This window comes from Oncorhynchus keta, chromosome 12 (genome assembly GCF_023373465.1).
Source record: "Oncorhynchus keta strain PuntledgeMale-10-30-2019 chromosome 12, Oket_V2, whole genome shotgun sequence".
NCBI lineage: Eukaryota > Metazoa > Chordata > Actinopteri > Salmoniformes > Salmonidae > Oncorhynchus > Oncorhynchus keta.
This window is the reverse complement of record NC_068432.1, coordinates 20,944,458-20,967,319: the sequence shown is the minus strand read 5'-3', so window position 1 is coordinate 20,967,319 and position 22,862 is coordinate 20,944,458. Positions and strand designations below refer to the sequence as shown.

Sequence of the window (22,862 nt, the reverse complement as noted above, 5' to 3'; positions counted from 1 at the left end):
GCACAGGGTGTTTGCTGTCTCTCCATCCTATATGTCATCTAAGCACAGGGAGTTTGCTGTCTCTCCATCCTGTATGTCATCTAAGCACAGGGAGTTTGCTGTCTCTCCATCCTGTATGTCATCTAAGCACAGGGCGTTTGCTGTCTCTCCAGCCTGTATGTCATCTAAGCACAGGGAGTTTGCTGTCTCTCCAGCCTGTATGTCATCCAAGCACAGGGCGTTTGCTGTCTCTCCAGCCTATATGTCATCTAAGCACAGGGAGTTTGCTGTCTCTCCAGCCTGTATGTCATCCAAGCACAGGGCGTTTGCTGTCTCTCCAGCCTATATGTCATCTAAGCACAGGGAGTTTGCTGTCTCTCCAGCCTATATGTCATCTAAGCACAGGGCGTTTGCTGTCTCTCCAGCCTATATGTCATCTAAGCACAGGGAGTTTGCTGTCTCTCCAGCCTGTATGTCATCTAAGCACAGGGAGTTTGCTGTCTCTCCATCCTGTATGTCATCTAAGCACAGGGCGTTTGTTGTCTCTCCAGCCTATATGTCATCTAAGCACAGGGAGTTTGCTGTCTCTCCATCCTGTATGTCATCCAAGCACAGGGCGTTTGCTGTCTCTCCATCCTGTATGTCATCCAAGCACAGGGCGTTTGCTGTCTCTCCATCCTGTGTGTCATCTAAGCACAGGGTGTTTGCTGTCTCCATCCTGTGTGTCATCTAAGCACAGGGCGTTTGCTGTCTCCAACCTGTCCGTATTTAGTCCCAATATGTCAGTTCTCCCACTTAAAAAGACAGGAGTTTGTAATTTTCATCATAGGTACACTTCAACTATGACAGACAAATGAGGGGAAAAATCCAGAAAATCACATTGTAGGATTTTTTATGAATTTATTTACAAATTATGTTGGAAAATAAGTATTTGGTCACCTACAAACAAGCACAATTTCTGGCTCTCACAGACCTTCTTTAAGAGGCTCCTCTGTCCTCCACTCATTACCTGTATTAATGGCACCTGTTTGAACTTGTTATCAGTATAAAAGACACCTGTTCACAACCTCAAACAGTCACACTCCAAACTCCACTATGGCCAAGACCAAAGAGCTGTCAAAGGACACCGTTGGACTAGTAACCGAAAGGTTGCAAGTTCAAATCCCCGAGCTGACAAGGTACAAATCTGTCGTTCTGCCCCTGAACAGGCAGTTAACCCACTGTTCCTAGGCCATCATTGAAAATAAGAATTTGTTCTTAACTGACTTGCCTAGTAATATAAAAAAATATTTTTAAAGAAAAATCCTGTATGTCATCTAAGCACAGGGCGTTTGCTGTCTCTCCATCCTGTATGTCATCTAAGCACAAGGCGTTTGCTGTCTCTCCAACCTGTATGTCATCTAAGCACAGGGTGTTTGCTGTCTCTCCATCCTGTATGTCATCTAAGCAGCGTTTGCTGTCTCTCCATCCTGTGTGTCATCTAAGCAGTGTTTGCTGTCTCTCCATCCTGTGTGTCATCTAAGCAGCGTTTGCTGTCTCTCCATCCTGTATGTCATCTAAGCACAGGGCATTTGCTGTCTCTCCATCCTGTGTGTCATCTAAGCAGCGTTTGCTGTCTCTCCATCCTGTATGTCATCTAAGCACAGGGCGTTTGCTGTGTCTCCATCCTGTATGTCATCTAAGCACAGGGCATTTGCTGTCTCTCCATCCTGTGTATCATCTAAGCACAGGGAGTTTGCTGTCTCTCCATCCTGTATGTCATCTAAGCACAGCGTTTGCTGTCTCTCCATCCTGTATGTCATCCAAGCACAGGGCGTTTGCTGTCTCTCCATCCTGTATGTCATCTAAGCAGCGTTTGCTGTCTCTCCATCCTGTATGTCATCTAAGCACAAGGCGTTTGCTGTCTCTCCAACCTGTATGTCATCTAAGCACAGGGTGTTTGCTGTCTCTCCATCCTGTATGTCATCTAAGCAGCGTTTGCTGTCTCTCCATCCTGTGTGTCATCTAAGCAGTGTTTGCTGTCTCTCCATCCTGTGTGTCATCTAAGCAGCGTTTGCTGTCTCTCCATCCTGTATGTCATCTAAGCACAGGGCATTTGCTGTCTCTCCATCCTGTGTGTCATCTAAGCAGCGTTTGCTGTCTCTCCATCCTGTGTGTCATCTAAGCAGCGTTTGCTGTCTCTCCATCCTGTATGTCATCTAAGCACAGGGCATTTGCTGTCTCTCCATCCTGTGTATCATCTAAGCAGCGTTTGCTGTCTCTCCATCCTGTGTGTCATCTAAGCAGCGTTTGCTGTCTCTCCATCCTGTGTGTCATCTAAGCAGCGTTTGCTGTCTCTCCATCCTGTGTGTCATCTAAGCAGCGTTTGCTGTCTCTCCATCCTGTGTCACCATGCCGCTGTGCTGCTGCTTTGACTGGCACACGTCATAATGTCCCAGCCACTACATGAAACCTCTCTCTGTCTCTTACAACAGCACTGTCTCTTACAACAGCACTGTCTCTTACAACAGCACTGTCTCTTACAACAGCACTGTCTGACCCAACACACTGTTTGTTTGTTTTTATCTTTTGTGCTATTTTGGCTGGAAAATGTCTATCTTCTTAAGCCAAACCATATGCCAAACCATGTCCTCTACCATTCGAATTGCATTATTGCAAATGCACACCATTGCACTGTGAAATGGTATGGATGTATTGAAAGGACAAAGGTATGAGTCTCATCTGTTTCTGCTAACTTGAGAGATAATATGGTATCTCTCACTTAAAGCAACAAGCTACAATGTATTACTAACTGTTACCCCTCTCTCTCTCTCTTTCTTTTTTCTTTCTTTCTTTCTTTCTTTCTTTCTTTCTTTCTTTCTTTCTTTCTTTCTTTCTTTCTTTCTTTCTTTCGCTCTCTCTCTTCCTAGAATGTATGAACTGCACTGGCTATACTAATATGAATAACAGACTGAGTATCCTTGAGTCCAAGGTAAGCTTGCATCAACCAAACATCTTATTTAAACAGTACTGCCTACATGAACATATTAACACGGCCTCATATCTCATATCTGAACACACTAATCTTACTTTGTTTTGTGTCAGATTGTGTTACTGGAGGAGGCAGGACCACCACCTCTCCCATTCAGATACTCCCCAGATAGGTCTTCAGATAACGAGGTGGGAGCACCCCAGCCCACCCCCATGCCTCCCCCCACCATTGGCCTACCAGGTGAGGGACTTTACTGCAGGACCTCATTGAACCTCAGATGGTTAACTATTCACATTTCTTCCTCCATAGTTTTACATGGCAGCTATTTGACTCTGTTGTGTTATCAATTTAAAGAAAAGTGTAGCAAGTTTAAAAAGAAAAGTGTCTGAATCAGGTGGGATTCTGACTGAGTTAACTAGTTTTTGTTCAAGGAGCAAGAGGCCCCCCAGGACCAGTTGGACCCCAAGGCGTGGTGGGACCCCCTGGACGCACCGGAGAGACAGGCCTCGAAGGGAAATCTGGACCCATGGGACCCAGAGGTATAAGTCTTACCCCCACATCTGTATCACACCCATACACTACCACTTGAGGTACCAAGCAGTTTGGCACTTGGACACATTTGATTAGTATGTTGTGTGTAAAGACAGTGTTGTGTTGAGGCAGGCTGTGCTGTGGTTCCCACAGGGCCCCAGGGCCAGCGAGGAGCCCCAGGGGAGAGAGGTGTACCTGGGCCAGCGGGTTCTCCGGGGCCAGCCTCTCCCTTCTCTCACAGAGGAGATGTGTTTGGTCTGAGGGAGCTGGACCAGTGTGAGTATCCCTGTTACACTAAGAAATTAAATCCAATAACTACGACATGAAATGAAAGCCATAAGCGTATAGGGATACTATTTTTTATTTATAAGACTGATGGTTCATTCTGAAAGTGTTTCAGGAGTCTCATGTGATTTTTGACCCCTTTCTTGCCATTGGCAGTTTGACAGTTAGGACATTTTGGAATATCCATTATTTCAGGGCCATCTGCCAAACATATATGTGAAGACCTTGTTTCAAAGGTAAGTTACTGATAGCAATCAATTGATAATATTTGGAGACATTACACTCTCACCTATTTCCTCTACCAACTGGGGGACATATTATGGAAGGAATAAAAACATGCCATGACCCCCCTTAAAGCCAATTGACATGCATAGTGCAGTTTCACCTATAGCCCAGAGTTCATGGACCATTTATGAAGTTATAGGGCCTGTGTACTGTATAGTTCAGCATGCCAGGTGTCCCATTGGCCCATATCTGGGAAGTCCATCAGTGGAACAGCCCTCTCTTTGCCTGTTAAAACTCTCTGTTCCTAATCAAAGAACCCTCATTGGACCACAGGCAACAGGTCTGCCAAGAGCTATAATATAGTCACACTCAAAGGAAAAATGAGAGTTTAGTTAAGCATACTGAGCCCTCACAAGGCCCTGGAAAAAGTCCTATACCTGTAGGTTTTATATCTTATCAGTCAAGCAAGAGTCCCCATAAAGCCTGTCAGTTGGCCGCTGTGTGGATGACTAGAATGTTCCTGTAATCCTGGAGTCCTATTACCTTCTTCCTGTAGTAGTATTAGCTGTGTGGATGACTAGAATGTTCCTGTAATCCTGGAGTCCTATTACCTTCTTCCTGTAGTAGTATTAGCTGTGTGGATGACTAGAATGTTCCTGTAATCCTGGAGTCCTATTACCTTCTTCCTGTAGTAGTATTAGCTGTGTGGATGACTAGAATGTTCCTGTAATCCTGGAGTCCTATTACCTTCTTCCTGTAGTAGTATTAGCTGTGTGGATGACTAGAATGTTCCTGTAATCCTGGAGTCCTATTACCTTCTTCCTGTAGTAGTATTAGCTGTGTGGATGACTAGAATGTTCCTGTAATCCTGGAGTCCTATTACCTTCTTCCTGTAGTAGTATTAGCTGTGTGGATGACTAGAATGTTCCTGTAATCCTGGAGTCCTATTACCTTCTTCCTGTAGTAGTATTAGCTGTGTGGATGACTAGAATGTTCCTGTAATCCTGGAGTCCTATTACCTTCTTCCTGTAGTAGTATTAGCTGTGTGGATGACTAGAATGTTCCTGTAATCCTGGAGTCCTATTACTATTACCTTCTTCCTGTAGTAGTATAAGCTGTGTGAGACATGTGAAGTCTTATAGTGAATAGTTGTTACAACTAAAAATAAATATGCACGCTAAGGGAGAAGGACAATATAGGACAGGCCGGGGCAATTCCTTCCCATGAAGGGCCACAGTAGAATATATTTTGGCCATCGCGGGCCAGAATCATGTTACAGGATTATACATCATGTGTATGACTGTGTTGACAGCTCAACATTCCATGTAAACTACTCAATCAGTGTGAGGAGTGAAGTCTCTGATGGCCATTGACGAGAGCAGTGAAGTCAGGTATAGTTTCTGACGTCGCTCTGGCACGATTGCTGAGAGGTGAGAGTCAGTAAAAGATGATCTGTGCCTTGACTTGTTATATTTCATCACTGAACATGTCTGTTCACATACGTAGGTTGACCCAAACAGTACAAACATCTTCTGAGCAGAACTCCTAACCTTTGGAAAGTTTAGTTCATGGAGAGATGCATAGAACCTCGTCAGTGACATTGTTTTGAATAGTTCTCCAATCACTGCATCAGACTGAAGATCGATAAGCTCAAGTTGCAGGTCAGTGGGAGCGTTATCCACATTGCAGGTGAAAGGAGAGGAAACCAACACTTTGAAAACTAACAGTTCAAAGCACACAGCAGCAATGTATATTTCTCCCGCTGGTCATCTGATAGGGAACAGACCAGTAGTGTTGGAAGGTGGGTGAGATTGTTGGCTTCTACTTGGCGGGTCAGGAGGAGTCATTTTCCCTTGAAGTCTTTGACAAGGCTGCACATCTGATGTGCAAAAAGGCCCTTCCCTTGTAGTTTGGAATTCAGCTCCTCTGTAATTTCAAAGTCTGGGGTTTTGCCTCGTAAGAATATCAACAACTATGCTGTGTCACGTGCATCACTGCTCTCATCAAGGGCCAAGGAGAAATAGGTGAAATCCTTTACCTTGTCTTTCAACTGTTGTTCCATATTCTCAGTGATGTCCTCAACACGTCGTGTCACTGTTCATCTTGACAGGGAAACATTTTCAAACAGCTCTTTCTTGTCGGGACAAAGTAGTGCTTCAGAGTCAATTAAATATTCTTTAATGAATTTGCCTTCAGCGAATGGCTTGCTATGTTTAACAATTTTGTGAGACAGTACATAGCTAGCTCTCGCTCTATCTGCATTGAACCTATCTTGCACGGACTCTATGCACACTCACAAGACTATATATACACACACACTATATACACACTCCCTCACACACACGACACTGACACTCTCACATAAAACCCACACACATTCACATAAACTACATATGCACCAGAGTATGTGAGCGGTTGGAAATCCCACTCTGGATCTGGCACTCCACATCCTTTCCAACCGCTCTGCTAAAAACCGCTCCATGCTCACAGGAAATAATTCCAAATTCACTCCATTCATTAAAATAACAATTTAACCAACACCAATCTATTTTTGTGACTAACTGGACCTACCATTTGGTTTTGAAGTATTGAAACAAAACCATAAGATGTTTTATTTGAATAAACATGAAAAGGTAAACGTAAGAAGCTCACAATCGGCTGCACAACTGATTGGCAAATTTACCGGAAATTGAGAAATCATGTGACTAAACTGAATAAAAAGAAGAAGAAACTACACTATAAAACAAAGGTAAATGACATAAAGAATGATAGTAAAAGAGCACCTTCAATGAAATGTTGGGATAAAAGGCAAACTCGGCTCCATTTAATCAGATGGCTCATTCATTAAAAAGCCGACTGATATTGCCAACTACTTTTTTTCATTGGCAAGATTAGCAAATTTAGGCATGACATGCCAGCAAAAAACCCTGACACTACACATCCAAGTATATTTTACCAAATTATGAAAGACAAGAATTGTCATTTTAAATTCTGTAAAGTGAGTGCGGAAGAGGTGAAAAAAATATTGTTGTCTATCAACAACGACATGCCACCGGGGTCTGACAACTTGGGTGGAAAATTACTGAGGGTAATAGCAGATGATATTGCCACATCTTCAATTTAAGAAGACTAGAAAGTGTGTTCCCTCAGGCCTGAAGGGAAGCAAAAGTTCTTCCGCTACCTAAGAATTGTAAAGCCCCCTTTTTTGGCTCAAATAGCCGACCAATCAACCTGTTACCAACCCTTAGTAAACTTTTGAAAGAATTGTGTTTGACCAGATACAATGCTATTTTGCAGTAAACAAATTGACAACAGACTTTCAGCACTCTTATAGGGAAGGACATTCAACAAGCACAGCACTTACACAAATTACTGAGGATTGGCTGAGAGAAATTTATGATAAAAATATTGTGGGTGCTGTTTTGTTAGACTTCAGTGCAGCTTTTGACATTATCGATCATAGTTTGCTGCTGGAAAAATGTATGTGTTATGGCTTTACACCCCCTGCTATATTCCGAATAAAGAGTTACCTGTCTAATAGAACACAGAGGGTGTTCCTTGATGGAAGACTCTCCAACATAATCAAGGTAGAATCAGGAATTCCCCAGGGCAGCTGTCTAGATCCCTTACTTTTTTCAACCTTTACTAACAACATGCCACTGGCTTTGAGTAAAGCCATGTACGTGGCTGTACGTGGCTGTCTATGTACGTGGCTGTACGTGGCTGTCTATGTACGTGGCTGAAATGACTGGAACACTTAACAAAGAGCTGCAGTTAGTTTCAGAATGCGTGGCAAGAAATAAGTTAGTCCTAAATATTTAAAAAACTAAAAGCATTGTATTTGGGACAAATCATTCACTAAACCCTAAACCTCAACTAAATCTTGTAATAAATAATGTGGAAATCGAGCAGGTTGAGGCGACTAAACTGCTTGGAGTGACCGTGGCACTATCAACAAGGCAGGTCCTACGGGCTCTAGTTTTGTCGCACCTGGACTACTGTTCAGTCGTGTGGTCAGATGCCACAAAGAGGGACTTAGGAAAATTGCAAATGGCTCAGAACAGGGCAGCACTGCTAGCCCTTAGATGTACACAGAGAGCTAACATTAATACTACGCATGTCAACCTCTGGCTAATCTCTGGAACAGCAGGGACTGTGAAGCAACACAAACAAAGGCACAGACACATGCACACAAACACACATGATAACATACGCACTACACACACGTACACATGGATTTTGTGTTGTTGATATGTGGTAGTGGAGTATGGGCCTGAGGGCACACACTTAGTGTGTTGTGAATTCTGTAATGAATGTATTTTAATATTTAAAAAATTGTATTGCCTTCATTGTTCAGGACCCCAGGAAGAGTAGCTGCTGCCTTGGCACCCGCTATTTGGGATCCATAATAAATGCTAATACAAATTTCAAATAGGCTACATGCATATAAACATTCTAAATAGGCCAAGAGCTATATTATTTCTATTATTTCAAGGCTATAGCCTACAAATAAATACATTGTGAAGCATTTGCAGGTGCAACACAATTGACTAGTAGGGACATAAAGCGCTCAACATTTCAACATGTTGTTGTATTAAATCATTATAGTCTATAAATTGGGCATATAGGCTGTGCCTTACTTAGATTTAAATACAAATTAAACGAAAAACGACTTATTAGTGCCTTTTGAATTCATTTTCAGAAACTTGAGTTTGGCCAGTCTGTGGCTTCAGGCTCATGCAATGCAGCAGACAATATTGTATTTTTTCTATAGATAGGCCTACAGGTTTTTAGGCAAAGTAACCCGATCAAAACGGAAAGCTTCTTGAACGTGGGAATATACCAGGCCTATTGGGCCAAAATCAATTATGGCCTATTGTATAGATAATAAAACAAAAATGAAATGAAACATTTAAGAGATCTGCTTTTCAGTTTATAAATACTTCACTACAATGACACTTAGATTCCTACCCACCTCGTTCCTTTCTTTTAGCATGTGCATGTAGTAAGTACACCATCATGATTTCGGGATATGTGTCTTTTCAGATTCCACAATGACTCATTAGTGGACACTACATCACCACACTCTCTCTCTTGCTTTAGGTCCTCATCTTTTTAAGTCACCTTGATTTTGCAACTGTGTGATTGATCCGTTTTCTGAAAATATTTAGCGAACACCATGACAGTAGCTACAGCAAGGGGCTAGAGGAGCACACAAGGAGACTACAAATTCATACTGGGCCGGGCATGCCCTGAGCTCTTGAAGTGAGAAGGCGGACGCTCCAGCCTTCGGGAATCTCGCTCCGCGCTCCAGTCAAATTGGGCACGCTCCGCTACACTCACATACTCTGATACGCACACGCGCTCATAACACACACGCATTCCAACACAACACACACACACATTTCACACCCATCATATGCTGCTGCTCTGTTTTTTATTCGAATTGTTATCTATCCTGATGCCTAGTCACTTTACCCAGCCGTTATGTAAATATCTACCTCAAATACCTCGTACCCCTGCACATTAATCTGGTTCTGGTACTCCCTGTATATAGCACAATTCTTGTGTATTTTATTCCTCCTGTGTTACTACTTGTGTATTATTATTGTTACTGTTAACTCTGCATAGTCGGGAAGAGCTTGTAAGCAAACATTTCACGGCGCATGTGACAAATACAATTTGATTTGAAGGGCAGTCAGCGGTAGTGATGTATGAGTGTTAGAGGGAAAATGACCTAATGTGAAACAAAACACTCAGCATATGTATCCCTACAGTCTAATATTTTAACATGTATAGAGTTAATTCATGCTGTAACATTTAGTAGATGACTGGCTGAACTATATGGATTGTAAAACTGTAAACTGTAGAAGTATCTTGACCTCCACCTGAGGCACTTCCTAGTTTTGACCAGCAGAGGGCAACATACTCCCACTCAAGATGTCTATGGAAAGCTGTATTTGATTACTGTGGTGGACTGGCTTTGTTTAAGCCTGGGCTCTGGCTTCAGTCTGCCTGCTGTAAGTCAGACCCAATTTGTAACCTGTCAGCACAGCAGCCTGATCTGGCAACCCCGGCAGTCTTGGAGCCAGAAACCTGCTCAATAAAACGGCAAGGCAAGGTTTTCAAGTCAATCGTCAATGCTGCAGGGAGTTTGGGGTTAGGAGTAGTGTGTGTGTGTGTGTGTGTGTGTGTGTGTGTGTGTGTGTGTGTGTGTGTGTGTGTGTGTGTGTGTGTGTGTGTGTGTGTGTGTGTGTGTGTGTGTGTGTGTGTGTGTGTGTGTGTGTGTGTGTGTGTGTGTGTGTGTGTGTGTGTGTTCACTACATGAAGTAGTCTACTTCAGACAACTTGGTGGTACACCAGAAAAATGACTTCCAGTGGGAATGCTCCAAAGGATATTGAAGTTTTCCACCTGTTTATCCCTCTCTGTGGTGGGATGCTGAACTAGTTAGTACCAGAGCTACTGCTCCCCACCTCAATCAATGAGCATAAGAAGTGTATCCCTACCACACAGCACACCCACAGTGACAAGCAACCAAGACAGCCAATGTTTCCAATGTTTGAAAATAATTCACAACCCCCAAAAAACACCAGAGCTATGTCAATAATGGAAATAGGCTACTCTTAACTCTTGTAGTACATACTGTACATACTGTACACGCAGTACATTAGGGATGGGCCCTCGGATCAATTTCCCCTTTCCCCAATTTCCCTTTTTTGGGAGGGAGGGGGGACTACTTTGGGGTCTCAACTTACTGTTATGAGTTGGAATAGTAAAATACACAAGGTGCAATTTAGAAATGTGGCTGTGCAGCATCAGTTTTCCTCTTGTTATGTCAATGACTGATAGTCAGTCAATTAGCCAATGTCAGGTACATTTTAGCGGCCAGCTTTCTAAACATGTTATCATGGTCGAATTACCGGCCGGGGGTATGGATGTGGGTACGCAGACCCGCGAGCAGGACATTCATGTAGTACGTCTTTAGAGCAGGACTATTCAACCAGGGGTGCAGAGGAACTGCAGGGTGCGCTTAAATATATTTTTAAAATGTTTTTATGAATATCGCTAGCAACAACAGAATAAACACATTTTTAATGACATACCTACAGTAGAAAATAGAATAATATCTTCTTTCTAAGGATGTCAACTTTATTTCTGAACTCCCAATGTTGAGAAAATTACGCTAATTTGAGCCAATTACACTCACTGGAATATCTGACATGGGCTTTGAAAAAGCAGCTACGAATAGGCTGCAGGGCAAGTGCTGCTGACTGCTGGTACGTTTCCTTCATATCAGTTTTGCCAACACATGGCTATTCTTTGTTTAACCTGCTAAACAGATGCTTTTAGCAAACATGTGTTTGGAAATACCTTTCCAGCTAATAGGCTATGTTAGAGTTTACACTTCCTCTTCAAATTATAATGTAGGTAAGTCAAAATAATGAAAAACAATCGACCAAATCTATTCATTTTAAAAATGTTGATTATTTCTCCTTGCCCTTATCATTCCCCTGATGATAAGACAAGACGTGAAAAACCCCATTTTGTTTAACGTCTGATGGGGATTCCTGGATCGTCGGTTTACCTGAGAGGGGGTCCCTGGGAAAGAAAAGGTTGACGACCCCTGCTTTAGAGCACAGTGAGCACCTGTTGTATTTAAAACATGGCATTTTTTTGTTTTGGGTACAGATGAAGAGGCTGCGCTCCCTTCACGGAATAACCAGAAAGATGTGACCGGTCTCCCAGGCCCCATCGGACCCCCTGGACCCCCAGGCAAAAAAAACACTCATCCCCCCGCTGGCATGGCCATGAACCCATGATTATAATTGTGTAAAAATGTTATTAAGGGGAAATTAGAATACTAATTCGCCATATCAGCTAGCCACCGACTGTGACCTTTAAGTGGATGTTGGAAGAATACTTGGAAAACTATTATTTCCGTTTTCCAACTCCTCAGGCCGGCCTGGACCCACAGGGCCTGCTGGAAACACAGGTACCCCAGGCAGAAACGTATGTACAGTATAACATTGGACTTTGATTTGCATCCTGATGTACAGCTTGATATATATGCTTGTTACTCTCATAAATCATGCATTGATGTCAACGGGAGATTCATTCAAGAAGTTCTATCTCTGTGTTCCAGGCCGGGTTTGGTCTCTCAGGCAAGCCTGGGGATCGCGGACCTAAAGGAGACACTGGTGAAAGGGTGAGGCTTGGCAGAACTGCCTTTAAAGAGACCCCTTTCAATTCCACTCTGAAATGCTCTATGTACAGTCTATACATGACATGAGTCGACATGGTTCATACAGCTTCTCTCTCCTCACAGGGACCCCCAGCACACAGGGGAGAACATGGTCAGCCAGTGAGTTCACAGTGAGAGTACAACATTTCTGCTCTTACACACATATACATTTAGTTACTCTTTGCCAACCACCTATGTTTTTCCCATTTGTGATGCTGTTTTTAGGGTGCACCAGGGCCAAAGGGTGAACCAGGAGATAGCCAGGCTGAGGTGACCCTACACATTCCCTCTATATGATTTAAGAGTCCTCAGAGAAACATCTTCCATACCTCACGCTTTTGAAAAAGCCGGCATAGTAGTAAGCCGGCATAGTAGTAGTATGCAGTAGGTATACAGTAGTAGTATGCAGTAGGTATACAGTATATCATAATAGTACTGTGATAAATAAACAGACCTTAACATATAGTTCCCGATGGAAGCTTCATTTGAACTTGGTAGGTAAACTTGAACTTGAAGCTGAAATTGATATAGTGATGTGGTTCCGTCCAGGGGGAGGGGGTGCAGCAGCTGAGAGAGGCTCTGAAGATCCTGGCTGAGAGGGTTCTCATTCTGGAGCACATGATCGGCATTCATGGTGAGAGACACACCCCCTTACTCAGAGAACAACAGGGTCTCTAGGAATTACAGGGTTGTTAGAGATGTATACTGTGTCCACTTCCAAGCAATCACTGTGTCTGTCAGTGATAAGTCGTTTTCTATTGGAGTGTCCTTGTTGTGAGCATGAGATTAAATTGATCTCCCTCTGTCTCCATCCCCACATCCCCAATCCATTCCTCCCTCTCTTTGGTCATTTCTCAGAGAACCCACTAGAACCCGGTTCTGGCCTGGACATCCTGTCAGACCTGGTGCCCATGTTTAAAAACAAAAGGGCGGGACCCAATACCCTGCTCCACTCTCTCGCCACGGGAGACCGGAAGCTGATTGGAGAGGAAAGAGTGAGGAGGGGGGACAATTAGATGCTCATGCCAATGGGTGTAGAGCATGGTTTGTATATGAACTGTGATTGTTTAAGAGACTGAGATGGACGTACCATGTGTTCTCTGGGCCAGAGTGTATGACCAGTCAATCCTCATGGAAGCACAGAATTCCATCAATCTGGGTTTTGGGCGACCGAGCGTCTGCAAAATGACCCCTTCTCTTACTCAGATTCTTGAATTTGACCTGTTTATAATGTGTGTTTTTTTTACATTGACTTTTAGTACTGTTGTCATTATCGTAGTCATGTTATTCCAATGTAATGATGTAACTTTGGTGCTGGTACTGGCCTCAACGTGTGCATATTCTTAAAGTCTAGGTAGCAGATAATGGACCCTATCAGATATTTATGTAGTTGGTGCTGTATATGAACTTAAATACATGGGTTCTAACTTGAAACATTATTTGTTAGTTTACAACTGTACAATTTATGCATATAAAATACACGAAGACTGACGGGAAATGTACAGTTGAAGTCGGAGGTTTACATACACTTAGGTTAGAGTCATTATTCAAACACTCCACAAATGTCTTGTTAACAAACTATAGTTTTGGAAAGTCGGTTAGGACATCTTCTTTGTGCATGACACAAGTAATTTTTCCAACAATTGACAGATTATTTCACTGTATCACAATTCCAGTGGGTCAGAAGTGTACAGAAGTTGATTGTGCCTTTAAACAGCTTGGATAATTCCTGAAAATGTCATGGCTTCAGAAGCTTCTGATAGGCTAATTGACATAATTTGAGTCAATTGGAGGTGTACCTGTGGATGTATTTCAAGGCCTACCTTCAAACGCAGTGCCTCTTTTCTTGACATTATGGTAAAATCAAGAGAAATCAGCCAAGACCTCAGAAAAAAAGTAGACCTCCACAAATCTGGTTCATCCTTGGGAGCAATTTCCAAACACCTGAAGGTACCACGTTCATCACAAACAATAGTGCGCAAGTATAAACACCATGGGACCGCGCAGCCGTCATACCGCTCATGAAGGAGACGCGTTCTGTCTCCTAGAGATAAACGTACTTTGGTGCGAAAGTGCAAATCAATCCCAGAACAACAGCAAATGACCTTGTGAAGATGCTGGAGGAAACAGGTACAAAAGTATCTATATCCACAGTAAAACAAGTCCTATATCAACATAACCTGAAAGGCCGCTCAGCAAGGAAGAAGCAACAGCTCCAAAACCGCCATAAAAAAGCCAGACTATGGTTTGTAACTGCACATGGTGACGAAGATTGTACGTTTTGCAGAAATGTCCTCTGGTCTGATGTAACAAAAATAGAACTGTTTGGCCATAATGACCATCGTTATGTTAGGAGGAAAAAGGGGGAGGCTTGCAAGCCGAAGAACACCATCCCATTTGTGAAGAACGAGGGTGGCAGCATCATGTTGTGGGGGTGCTTGTGGATATATTGAAGCAACATCTCAAGACATCAGTCAGAACGTTAAAGCTTGGTCCAAATGGACAATGACCCCAAGCATACTACCAAAGTCGTGGAAAAATGGCTCAAGGACAACAAAGTCAAAGTATTGGAGTTGCCATCACAAAGCCCTGACCTCAATCCTATTGAAAATGTGTGGGCAGAACTGAAAAAGCGTGTGTGAGCAAGGGGGCATATAAACCTGACTCAGTTACACCAGCTCTGTCAGGAGGAATGGGCCAAAATTCACCCAACTTATTGTGGGAAGCTTGTGGAAGGCTACCTGAAATGTTGGACCCAAGTTAAACAATTTAAAGGCAATGCTACCAAATACTAATTGAGTGTATGTGAACTTCTGACTGACTGGGAATGTGAAAGCTGAAATAAATCATTATCTCTACTTATTATTCTGACATTTCACATTCTTAAAATACAGTGGTGATCCTAACTGATGTAAGACAGGGAATTTTACCAGGATTAAGTGTCAGGAATTGTGAAAAATTGATTTTAAATGTATTTGGTGTATGTAAACTTCCGACTTAAGGCCTCCCGGGTAGCGCAGTGGTTAAGGGCGCTGTACTGCAGCGCCAGCTGTGCCACCAGAGGCTCTGGGTTCACGCCCAGGCTCTGTAGCAACTGGCCGCGACCGGAAGGTCAGTGGGGCGATGCACAATTGGCCCAGCATTGTCCGGGTTAGGGAGGGTTTGGCCGGTAGGGAAATCCTTGACTCATCGCGCACCAGCGACTCCTGTTGCGGGCCGGGCGCAATGCACGCTAACCAGGTTGCCAGATGCACAGTGCTTCCTCCGACACAAGCCGGGTTGGATGCGCTCTGAAGCAGTGCGGCTTGGTTGGGTTGTGTATCGGAGGACGCATGACTTTCAAACTTCATCTCTCCCGAGCCCGTACGGGAGTTGTCGCGATGAGACAAGATAGTAGCTACTAATAAACTTCCGAACATGTTGTAGTCTACTGTACATGATGGAGGAACATGTTGTAGTCTACTGTACATGATGGAGGAACATGTTGTAGTCTACTGTACATGATGGAGGAACATGTTGTAGTCTACTGTACATGATGGAGGAACATGTTGTAGTCTACTGTACATGATGGAGGAACATGTTGTAGTCTACTGTACATGATGGAGGAACATGTTGTAGTCTACTGTACATGATGGAGGAACATGTTGTAGTCTACTGTACATGATGGAGGAACATGTTGTAGTCTACTGTACATGATGGAGGAACATGTTGTAGTCTACTGTACATGATGGAGGAACATGTTGTAATCTACTGTACATGATGGAGGAACATGTTGTCTGTCTACTGCACATGGTAAGCTGGCACTTCACTTTTTAGTATGGAAAGCGGCTGTGAGGATTTTTCTACAATATTCACAACATAATGACACAATTACAATCTTTATAGAATAAAAATCTAATTTCATCAATTACATGTGGAAATACGTATTTTAGGGAACAAGCAAGCAGCAGAAAGTGAATTCAGTAACACTTTATTTTAAGGGGTCCTTATTACAATGTTATTACATATGTAATTACACTGTAACAACTATTGAAATTAACTGTAATAATTCATAGTTACACTGTAATAAAAACATGTAACTGGTGATAATTGCTTAAATAAAGGTTTGTTAACTGACTTGCCAAGTTAAATAAAGGTTAAGAACAAATTGTATTTTATATGACGGCATACCCCGGCCAAACCCTCCCCTATCCTGGACAACGCTGGGCCAATTGTGCACCGCCCCATGGGACTCCCAATCACAGTCGGTTGTGATACAGGCCAGGATCGAACCAGGGTCCGTAGTGAACCAGGGTCGAACCAGGTGCTACAGCCCCTAGCACTGAGATGCAGTGCCTTAGACCGCTGCGCCGCTCGGGAGCCTTAAAATCATTTAAAATGGTTAACAATGCATTTGACAATGGGTCAAAAAAACTGATACGTTAATAAAACCTTATGGATATCATCATTCCTGTTGTCAAACGTGTATTTATTAGGGATCCCCATTAGCTGTTGGCAGCAGCAACTCATCCTGGGGTCCAAACACATTAAGGCACTTACATTACACATAAAACAACAGAATAAACAGTACATCATATAACATTATTACACCACTACTTATCTACAATACCAAATGTATAATACAACCATACAACAATATTAGTGTGTGTGTGTGTGTGTGTGTGTGTGTGTGTGTGTGTGTGTGTGTGTGTGTGTGAGTGTGAGTGTGAGTGTGTGTGTGAGTGTGAGTGTGAGTGTGAGTGTGTGTGTGTGTGTGTGTGTGTGTGTGTGTGTGTGTGTGTGTGTGTGTGTGTGTGTGTGTGTGTCTTCACAGTCTCCGCTGTTCCATAAGATGTTTTTTTATCTGTTTTTTAAATCTGATTCTAGTGCTTACATTAGTTACCTGATGTGGAATAGAGTTCCATGTAGTCATGGCTCTATGTGCGCCTCCCATAGTCTATTCTGGTCTTGTGGGGTGTGCATGGGTGCCCGAGCTATGTGCTAGTAGTTTAAACAGACAGCTCGGTGCATTCAACTTGTTAACAATTCTCACAGAAAAAAAAGTAGTGATGAATTCAATCTCCCCTCCACTTTGTACAGTTTCGTCACCTCAACTTGCTCAATTTCCACATTATTCATTACAATATTTAGTTGAGGTTTAGGGTTTAGTGAATGATTTGTCCCAAATACAATGCTTTTAGTTTTAGAAATATTTAGGGCTAACTTATTCCTTATCACCCATTCTGAAACTAACTGCAGCTCTTTGTTAAGTGTTGCAGTCATTTCAGTCGCTGTAGTAGCTGACAGGTATAGTGTTGAGTCATCCGCATGCATAGACATGCTGTGCTTGTTGAATGTCCTAAGAGAGCTGAAAGTCTGTTGTCAATTTGTTTACTGTAAAATAACATTGTATCTGGTCAAACACAATTTTTGTTTTGTTTTGTTTACTTAGGGTTGGTAACAGATTGATTGCTTGGCTATTTGAGCCAATAAACGGGGCTTTACAATTCTTAGGATGCGGAATGACTTTTGCTTCCTGAGGGCACACACTTTCAAGTAGGCTTAAATGGAAGATATGGCAAATAGGAGTGGCAGAATCGTTATTATCCTCAGTCATTTTCTATCCCAGCTTGTCATTGTTGATAGACAACCATCTTTTTTTTCACCTCTTCCACACTCACTTTTATTTTATTTTATTTCACCTTTATTTAACCAGGTAGGCAAGTTGAGAACACCTTTATTTAACCAGGTAGGCAAGTTGAGAACACCTTTATTTAACCAGGTAGGCAAGTTGAGAACACCTTTATTTAACCAGGTAGGCTAGTTGAGAACACCTTTATTTAACCAGGTAGGCTAGTTGAGAACACCTTTATTTAACCAGGTAGGCTAGTTGAGAACACCTTTATTTAACCAGGTAGGCTAGTTGAGAACACCTTTATTTAACCAGGTAGGCTAGTTGAGAACACCTTTATTTAACCAGGTAGGCTAGTTGAGAACACCTTTATTTAACCAGGTAGGCTAGTTGAGAACACCTTTATTTAACCAGGTAGGCAAGTTGAGAACACCTTTATTTAACCAGGTAGGCTAGTTGAGAACACCTTTATTTAACCAGGTAGGCTAGTTGAGAACACCTTTATTTAACCAGGTAGGCAAGTTGAGAACACCTTTATTTAACCAGGTAGGCTAGTTGAGAACACCTTTATTTAACCAGGTAGGCTAGTTGAGAACACCTTTATTTAACCAGGTAGGCAAGTTGAGAACACCTTTATTTAACCAGGTAGGCTAGTTGAGAACACCTTTATTTAACCAGGTAGGCTAGTTGAGAACACCTTTATTTAACCAGGTAGGCTAGTTGAGAACAAGTTCTCATTTACAATTGCGACCTGGACTTTACAGGATTCAAAATGACAACTGTTGTCATTCATAATTTGTTCAGATATATTTAGATGTGCAGTGTCGTTTGTTGCATGGTTGAATAATGGTTTATAAATGCTCTTAAAACGGTCATAAGAAAAAAAAATATTCCGTCATATAACCTTGCAAGGGTTTCACTGTTGAGGAACATTCTCACTATTGGATGGGATGCATTGGTGCAATTATTTATTTAAGGCATCATGTCCAGTGCTGCCTATCTGCACAACAGTCTCGAAATAAGGAAAACCATGAATGTAACAGTACGCTAAGAACGGAGTCGAGAAGAAGGTTAGTATACAAAATAGTATTATGTGAGACACACCCAGCATGTTCAATTTATCTAGATACTTGTATCAACACACTATGAGTAACGTTAGCTCCTTTTCAATGTGGCTAAACACTAGCTAACCTATTTGCACAGATAGAACAATGAGCCAGATGTTTCACTGGATGTATAAATGTGAAGCATCCGGTTCGCGTTTCCACTCACTACCAAATATGGTGATGAGTGGAAGCCCAGTGGCCCGCAGTGGGAGAAGATTGAGCGATATGGGTTTTGGCCGACATTCTGCTAACTTCTCCTTGTTCAGAGTCTTGTCACACACCACTTTCCTACTCTTAACAACCTTAGTGTTACTGGGCTGGTACTCCAGCGACCAGGTGATGGGTTCCTCACGTACATCCAACAGCGTAGACGGAGGCCTCTTCCTGACGAACTTCTGCAGCTCTCTTTTGAGAGCAGGATCTATGACGCCCTCAATGAACTGGTTTCTGACAGTTTTATCAACTTTATCCTTGGGAATGACGTCTTGTTCTTGTTTCAGTACTGAACTGAGTATCTGTGAGAGTGCATGTGAGTAATCACCAAAGTGCTCTCCCTCTCCGATGGCAGCCATAGAAGGTGTGCAACAGCTGAGATGCACTTTTCTGTATAAGCCCACCTTAGATACGAGAACAGGTCACTGGGCTGCTTTGACTTCGCACCCATGCATAACCACACTTCCTCTAAGGCTGACCCCCTCAACAGAGACAGTATGCAATCTACCTTTTCATCAGTACTCTGATCTTTGGCTCGAATTACACGTTCAACCTCCTCAATGAACTCATTAAGTAACCAACCATCCTGAGAGACATACTGTAGAGTAGAAACAGTCTCTGAAAGATTCTGGATGGATGGAGATGATGGCAGATGGTCCTCTGCGATGGTCAATGACGATCCGTGATAATCTACAATGGTTCGCGGCGTTCTCTGGATCCCGGCAGTCTGGTTACAGACAGCAACTCCAGGCAGGCCTCACTGCCTGTTGTCAGATCCCCTGGTCCCTCGTCAGATTTCTCTGGCCCCGTACCACTCGTCACCACTACCATAATTATACTACCCTAACAAAGCTATCAGAACCCCACTCCTGAAACAGGACACAAACTAATGGTTTATTCTGTCAAAGTTTACATTTAAAAAAGGATCATGTATAAGGGAAATCACCACAAGATTAAGTCACCATAAAGTAAAGTTAGTTACAATCTAAATCACAATCTAGTGAAATAACTCTGTTAGTAAAGTGCATAAAACAATCTGAGTTCGTTAAGTACAAAGTGAAATGCATAAACAGTAGTGGCTCTGCTTTCTATAGAAACACAAGAAAATACAGAGACCACAATGTTCAGTTAGAATGGACTTTAAAACATTTCAAATGTCTGGGTACAAGATATACATACATAAAATGACATTGTGCATGAAAAACAAAAATACATTTTGTCATAAAACAATATGAATACTTACAAACACACTGTCCACATGATACCCTAACCCCACATGGAGGATCATGTAGACACAACAGTAGATCCTCATCTCACCCATACTGCACTGAGAGAAATGTCATATCAACAGATAAGTTACAATTCAAAAATGAAACAATACAACACCCTGAAGCTTTACACAAAATATCATGTAAATCTGATAATGACTTAATTAATAATACTTAAAAGGTATTATTTACCCAAAGTAACATTGGATCCACATTGGATTTCAATAGCTCTCTAGTGTAATTGCTTGCTCTTACACACTGCACGTGCAATCCCATAACTGCTTGCACGCCTTATTTAGGATCTCTTAAATGGACAGTGCCATCTTGTGGATATAAATGAGTACAGCAGTGCAGTTTTACCACCTGGCTACAAATGGACTTAGACCGGTAGAAATCTGTCCTTTGGTCTGAGTTCAAATTTGAGATTTTTGGTTGCAACCGCTGTGTCTTTGTGAGATGAAGAGTAAGTGAATGGATGATCTCCGCATGTGTCGTTCCCACCGTGACGCATGGAGGAGGAGGTATGAGAGTGTGGGGGTGCTTTGCTTGTGACACTGTCTGTGATTTATTTAGAATTCAAGGCACACTTAACCAGCATGGCTACCACAGCATCCTGCAGCAATACACCATCCCATCAGGTTTGCGCTTAGTGGGACTATCATTTGTTTTTCAACACGACAATGAGTCAACACACCTCCAGGCTGTGTAAGGGCTATTTGACCAAGAAGGAGAGTGATGGAGTGCTGTATCAGATGACCTGGCCTCCACAATCACCCGACTTAAACGCAATTGAGATGGTTTGGGATGAGTTGGACCACAGAGTGAAGGGTAAAGCAGCCAGCAAGTGCTTAGCATATGTAGGAACTCCTTCAAGGCTGTTGGAAAAGTATTCCAGGTAAAGCTGGTTGAGAGAATGCCAAGAGTGTGCAAAGCTGTCTTCAAGGCAAAGGGTGGCTACTTTGATGAATCTGTCTAACACTTTTTTGGTTACTACATGATTCCATGTGTTATTTCATAATTTTGATGGCTTCCCTATTATTCTACAATGTTGAAAATAGTAAAAATAAAGAAAAACCCTTGAATGAGTAGATATGTCCAAATGTTTGACTGGTACTGTATATCTTTTTTTTTGCTAAACAGTAACAGCCCCACCTGCCCTGAATGGTCGTCACTGCTCCTGTTAAAGGATGGAAACCGAAGGAGTTTCATGGAGATAGTTTAGCCAGTGGGGTTGAATATATAACAGTTGTTTTTGTATTCAGTAAAATATCATGACTGCTTTTGAATAATATATGTACTTAATTTTTTGACATGGTTATATGGTTATATGTACTTAATTTTTGTACATTTTTTACATGGTTTGTGAAGATTTGATTTTTGTTTTTAATGGTTGCAATTTGATTTGCACACAACAGTGGAAAAAAATGGTTTTCTTTAGGTTTTATGTTTATGGTAATTCTTTATCCGAAGCAGTAGGTGATCTTGTATCTGCCACTCTGTTGCATATCCTTGTCGCTATCTAGAACTTAAAATGGTTCTTTGGCTGTCCCCATATTACAACCCTTTGAAGAACCCTTTTGGGTTCCATGAAGAACCCTTTCCACAGAAGGTTCTACCTGAAACAAAACGGGTTCTGTCTGGACCTAAAAAGGTTTTTCCTATGGGGTTCTTCTAAGAGTGCAGTCCTGTGTCAACAAGTAGGCGGATGAAGCAGGTGAAACAGTTGAATAGACAACTGTAAAATAAAGTGTGACCTATTGCTCTTACTTTTATCACCATCTTTTCTCTCTTTCTTTCAGTCTGGAGTTATTATAAGCTCACATTTTTACATTACATAATGGTTTTTCTGCACCTGTTGAAAACCTATTAAACCTATTTAACCAAATGTATAAATAGGTTTAATAGAATGAACCCCTGTTAAGACTGTTGGCTGCTCTCATATGGCCATTGCTATATTCAGTGTGGAGTCCTTGCCAACTCCTTTGCAGAGCGTGTACCCAGTTTATTATTGCAGCTCAACTGTTATGTCCTTCTCTCTAGAGCATGTCCCTCTGACCATATCCTGACTCATTACATTCAGTTTTTTTTTTCAATCTTTGTGGTGAGGTTCCAAGTGGTAAACGGTTCAGTTTTACAGTATCTTCCCTTTTTTTAAAGTATACCTTTATTTATTTATTTGGGGGAGGGGGGGGATGACAGTATTTTGAAAAGATGTTTACTATAATTTTGACTCATTGGGATTTTTTTGCTGCACCATTGATATGGCTCTACTGTTCAGATTGCAATCAATGTATTGAAAAGTGTAAATATGGAATTCTAAATGTAGCCTATTTTGCACACATAAATGAGCCCTAATTTTTAGTAGATGTGAATGATAAAACATCCTGTTATCAAGGCACAAGGCAAGACCAAAATGCAGACACAGGAGGC

General features: G+C 42.1%; 1 protein-coding gene across 14 annotated transcripts in view; it reads left to right on the top strand.

Annotated features, from left to right (window-relative positions):
- Window positions 1-16,674, top strand: part of LOC118391112 (collagen alpha-1(XXVI) chain-like) — a 49,677-nt gene extending 33,003 nt beyond the window's left edge. Inside the window, exons 4-15 of one of the 14 annotated variants that reach the window (XR_008060815.1) lie at window positions 2,889-2,950; window positions 3,064-3,190; window positions 3,382-3,489; window positions 3,635-3,757; window positions 11,682-11,765; window positions 11,950-12,002; window positions 12,136-12,198; window positions 12,319-12,354; window positions 12,460-12,504; window positions 12,784-12,868; window positions 13,093-15,698; window positions 15,904-16,674. Coding sequence is in view for 1 of the 14 variants with exons in the window: in XM_035782140.2 (XP_035638033.1) it covers window positions 2,889-2,950; window positions 3,064-3,190; window positions 3,382-3,489; window positions 3,635-3,757; window positions 11,682-11,765; window positions 11,950-12,002; window positions 12,136-12,198; window positions 12,319-12,354; window positions 12,460-12,504; window positions 12,784-12,868; window positions 13,093-13,250 (944 nt within the window). In the remaining 13 variants the exon portion in view is untranslated. Of the gene's footprint in view, window positions 1-2,888; window positions 2,951-3,063; window positions 3,191-3,381; window positions 3,490-3,634; window positions 3,758-11,681; window positions 11,766-11,949; window positions 12,003-12,135; window positions 12,199-12,318; window positions 12,355-12,459; window positions 12,505-12,783; window positions 12,869-13,092 lie in introns of all 14 variants that reach the window. The other 13 variants (XR_008060813.1, XR_008060808.1, XR_008060814.1 and 10 more) reach the window with 13 other exon arrangements.
- Window positions 16,675-22,862: the final 6,188 nt, after the last annotated feature.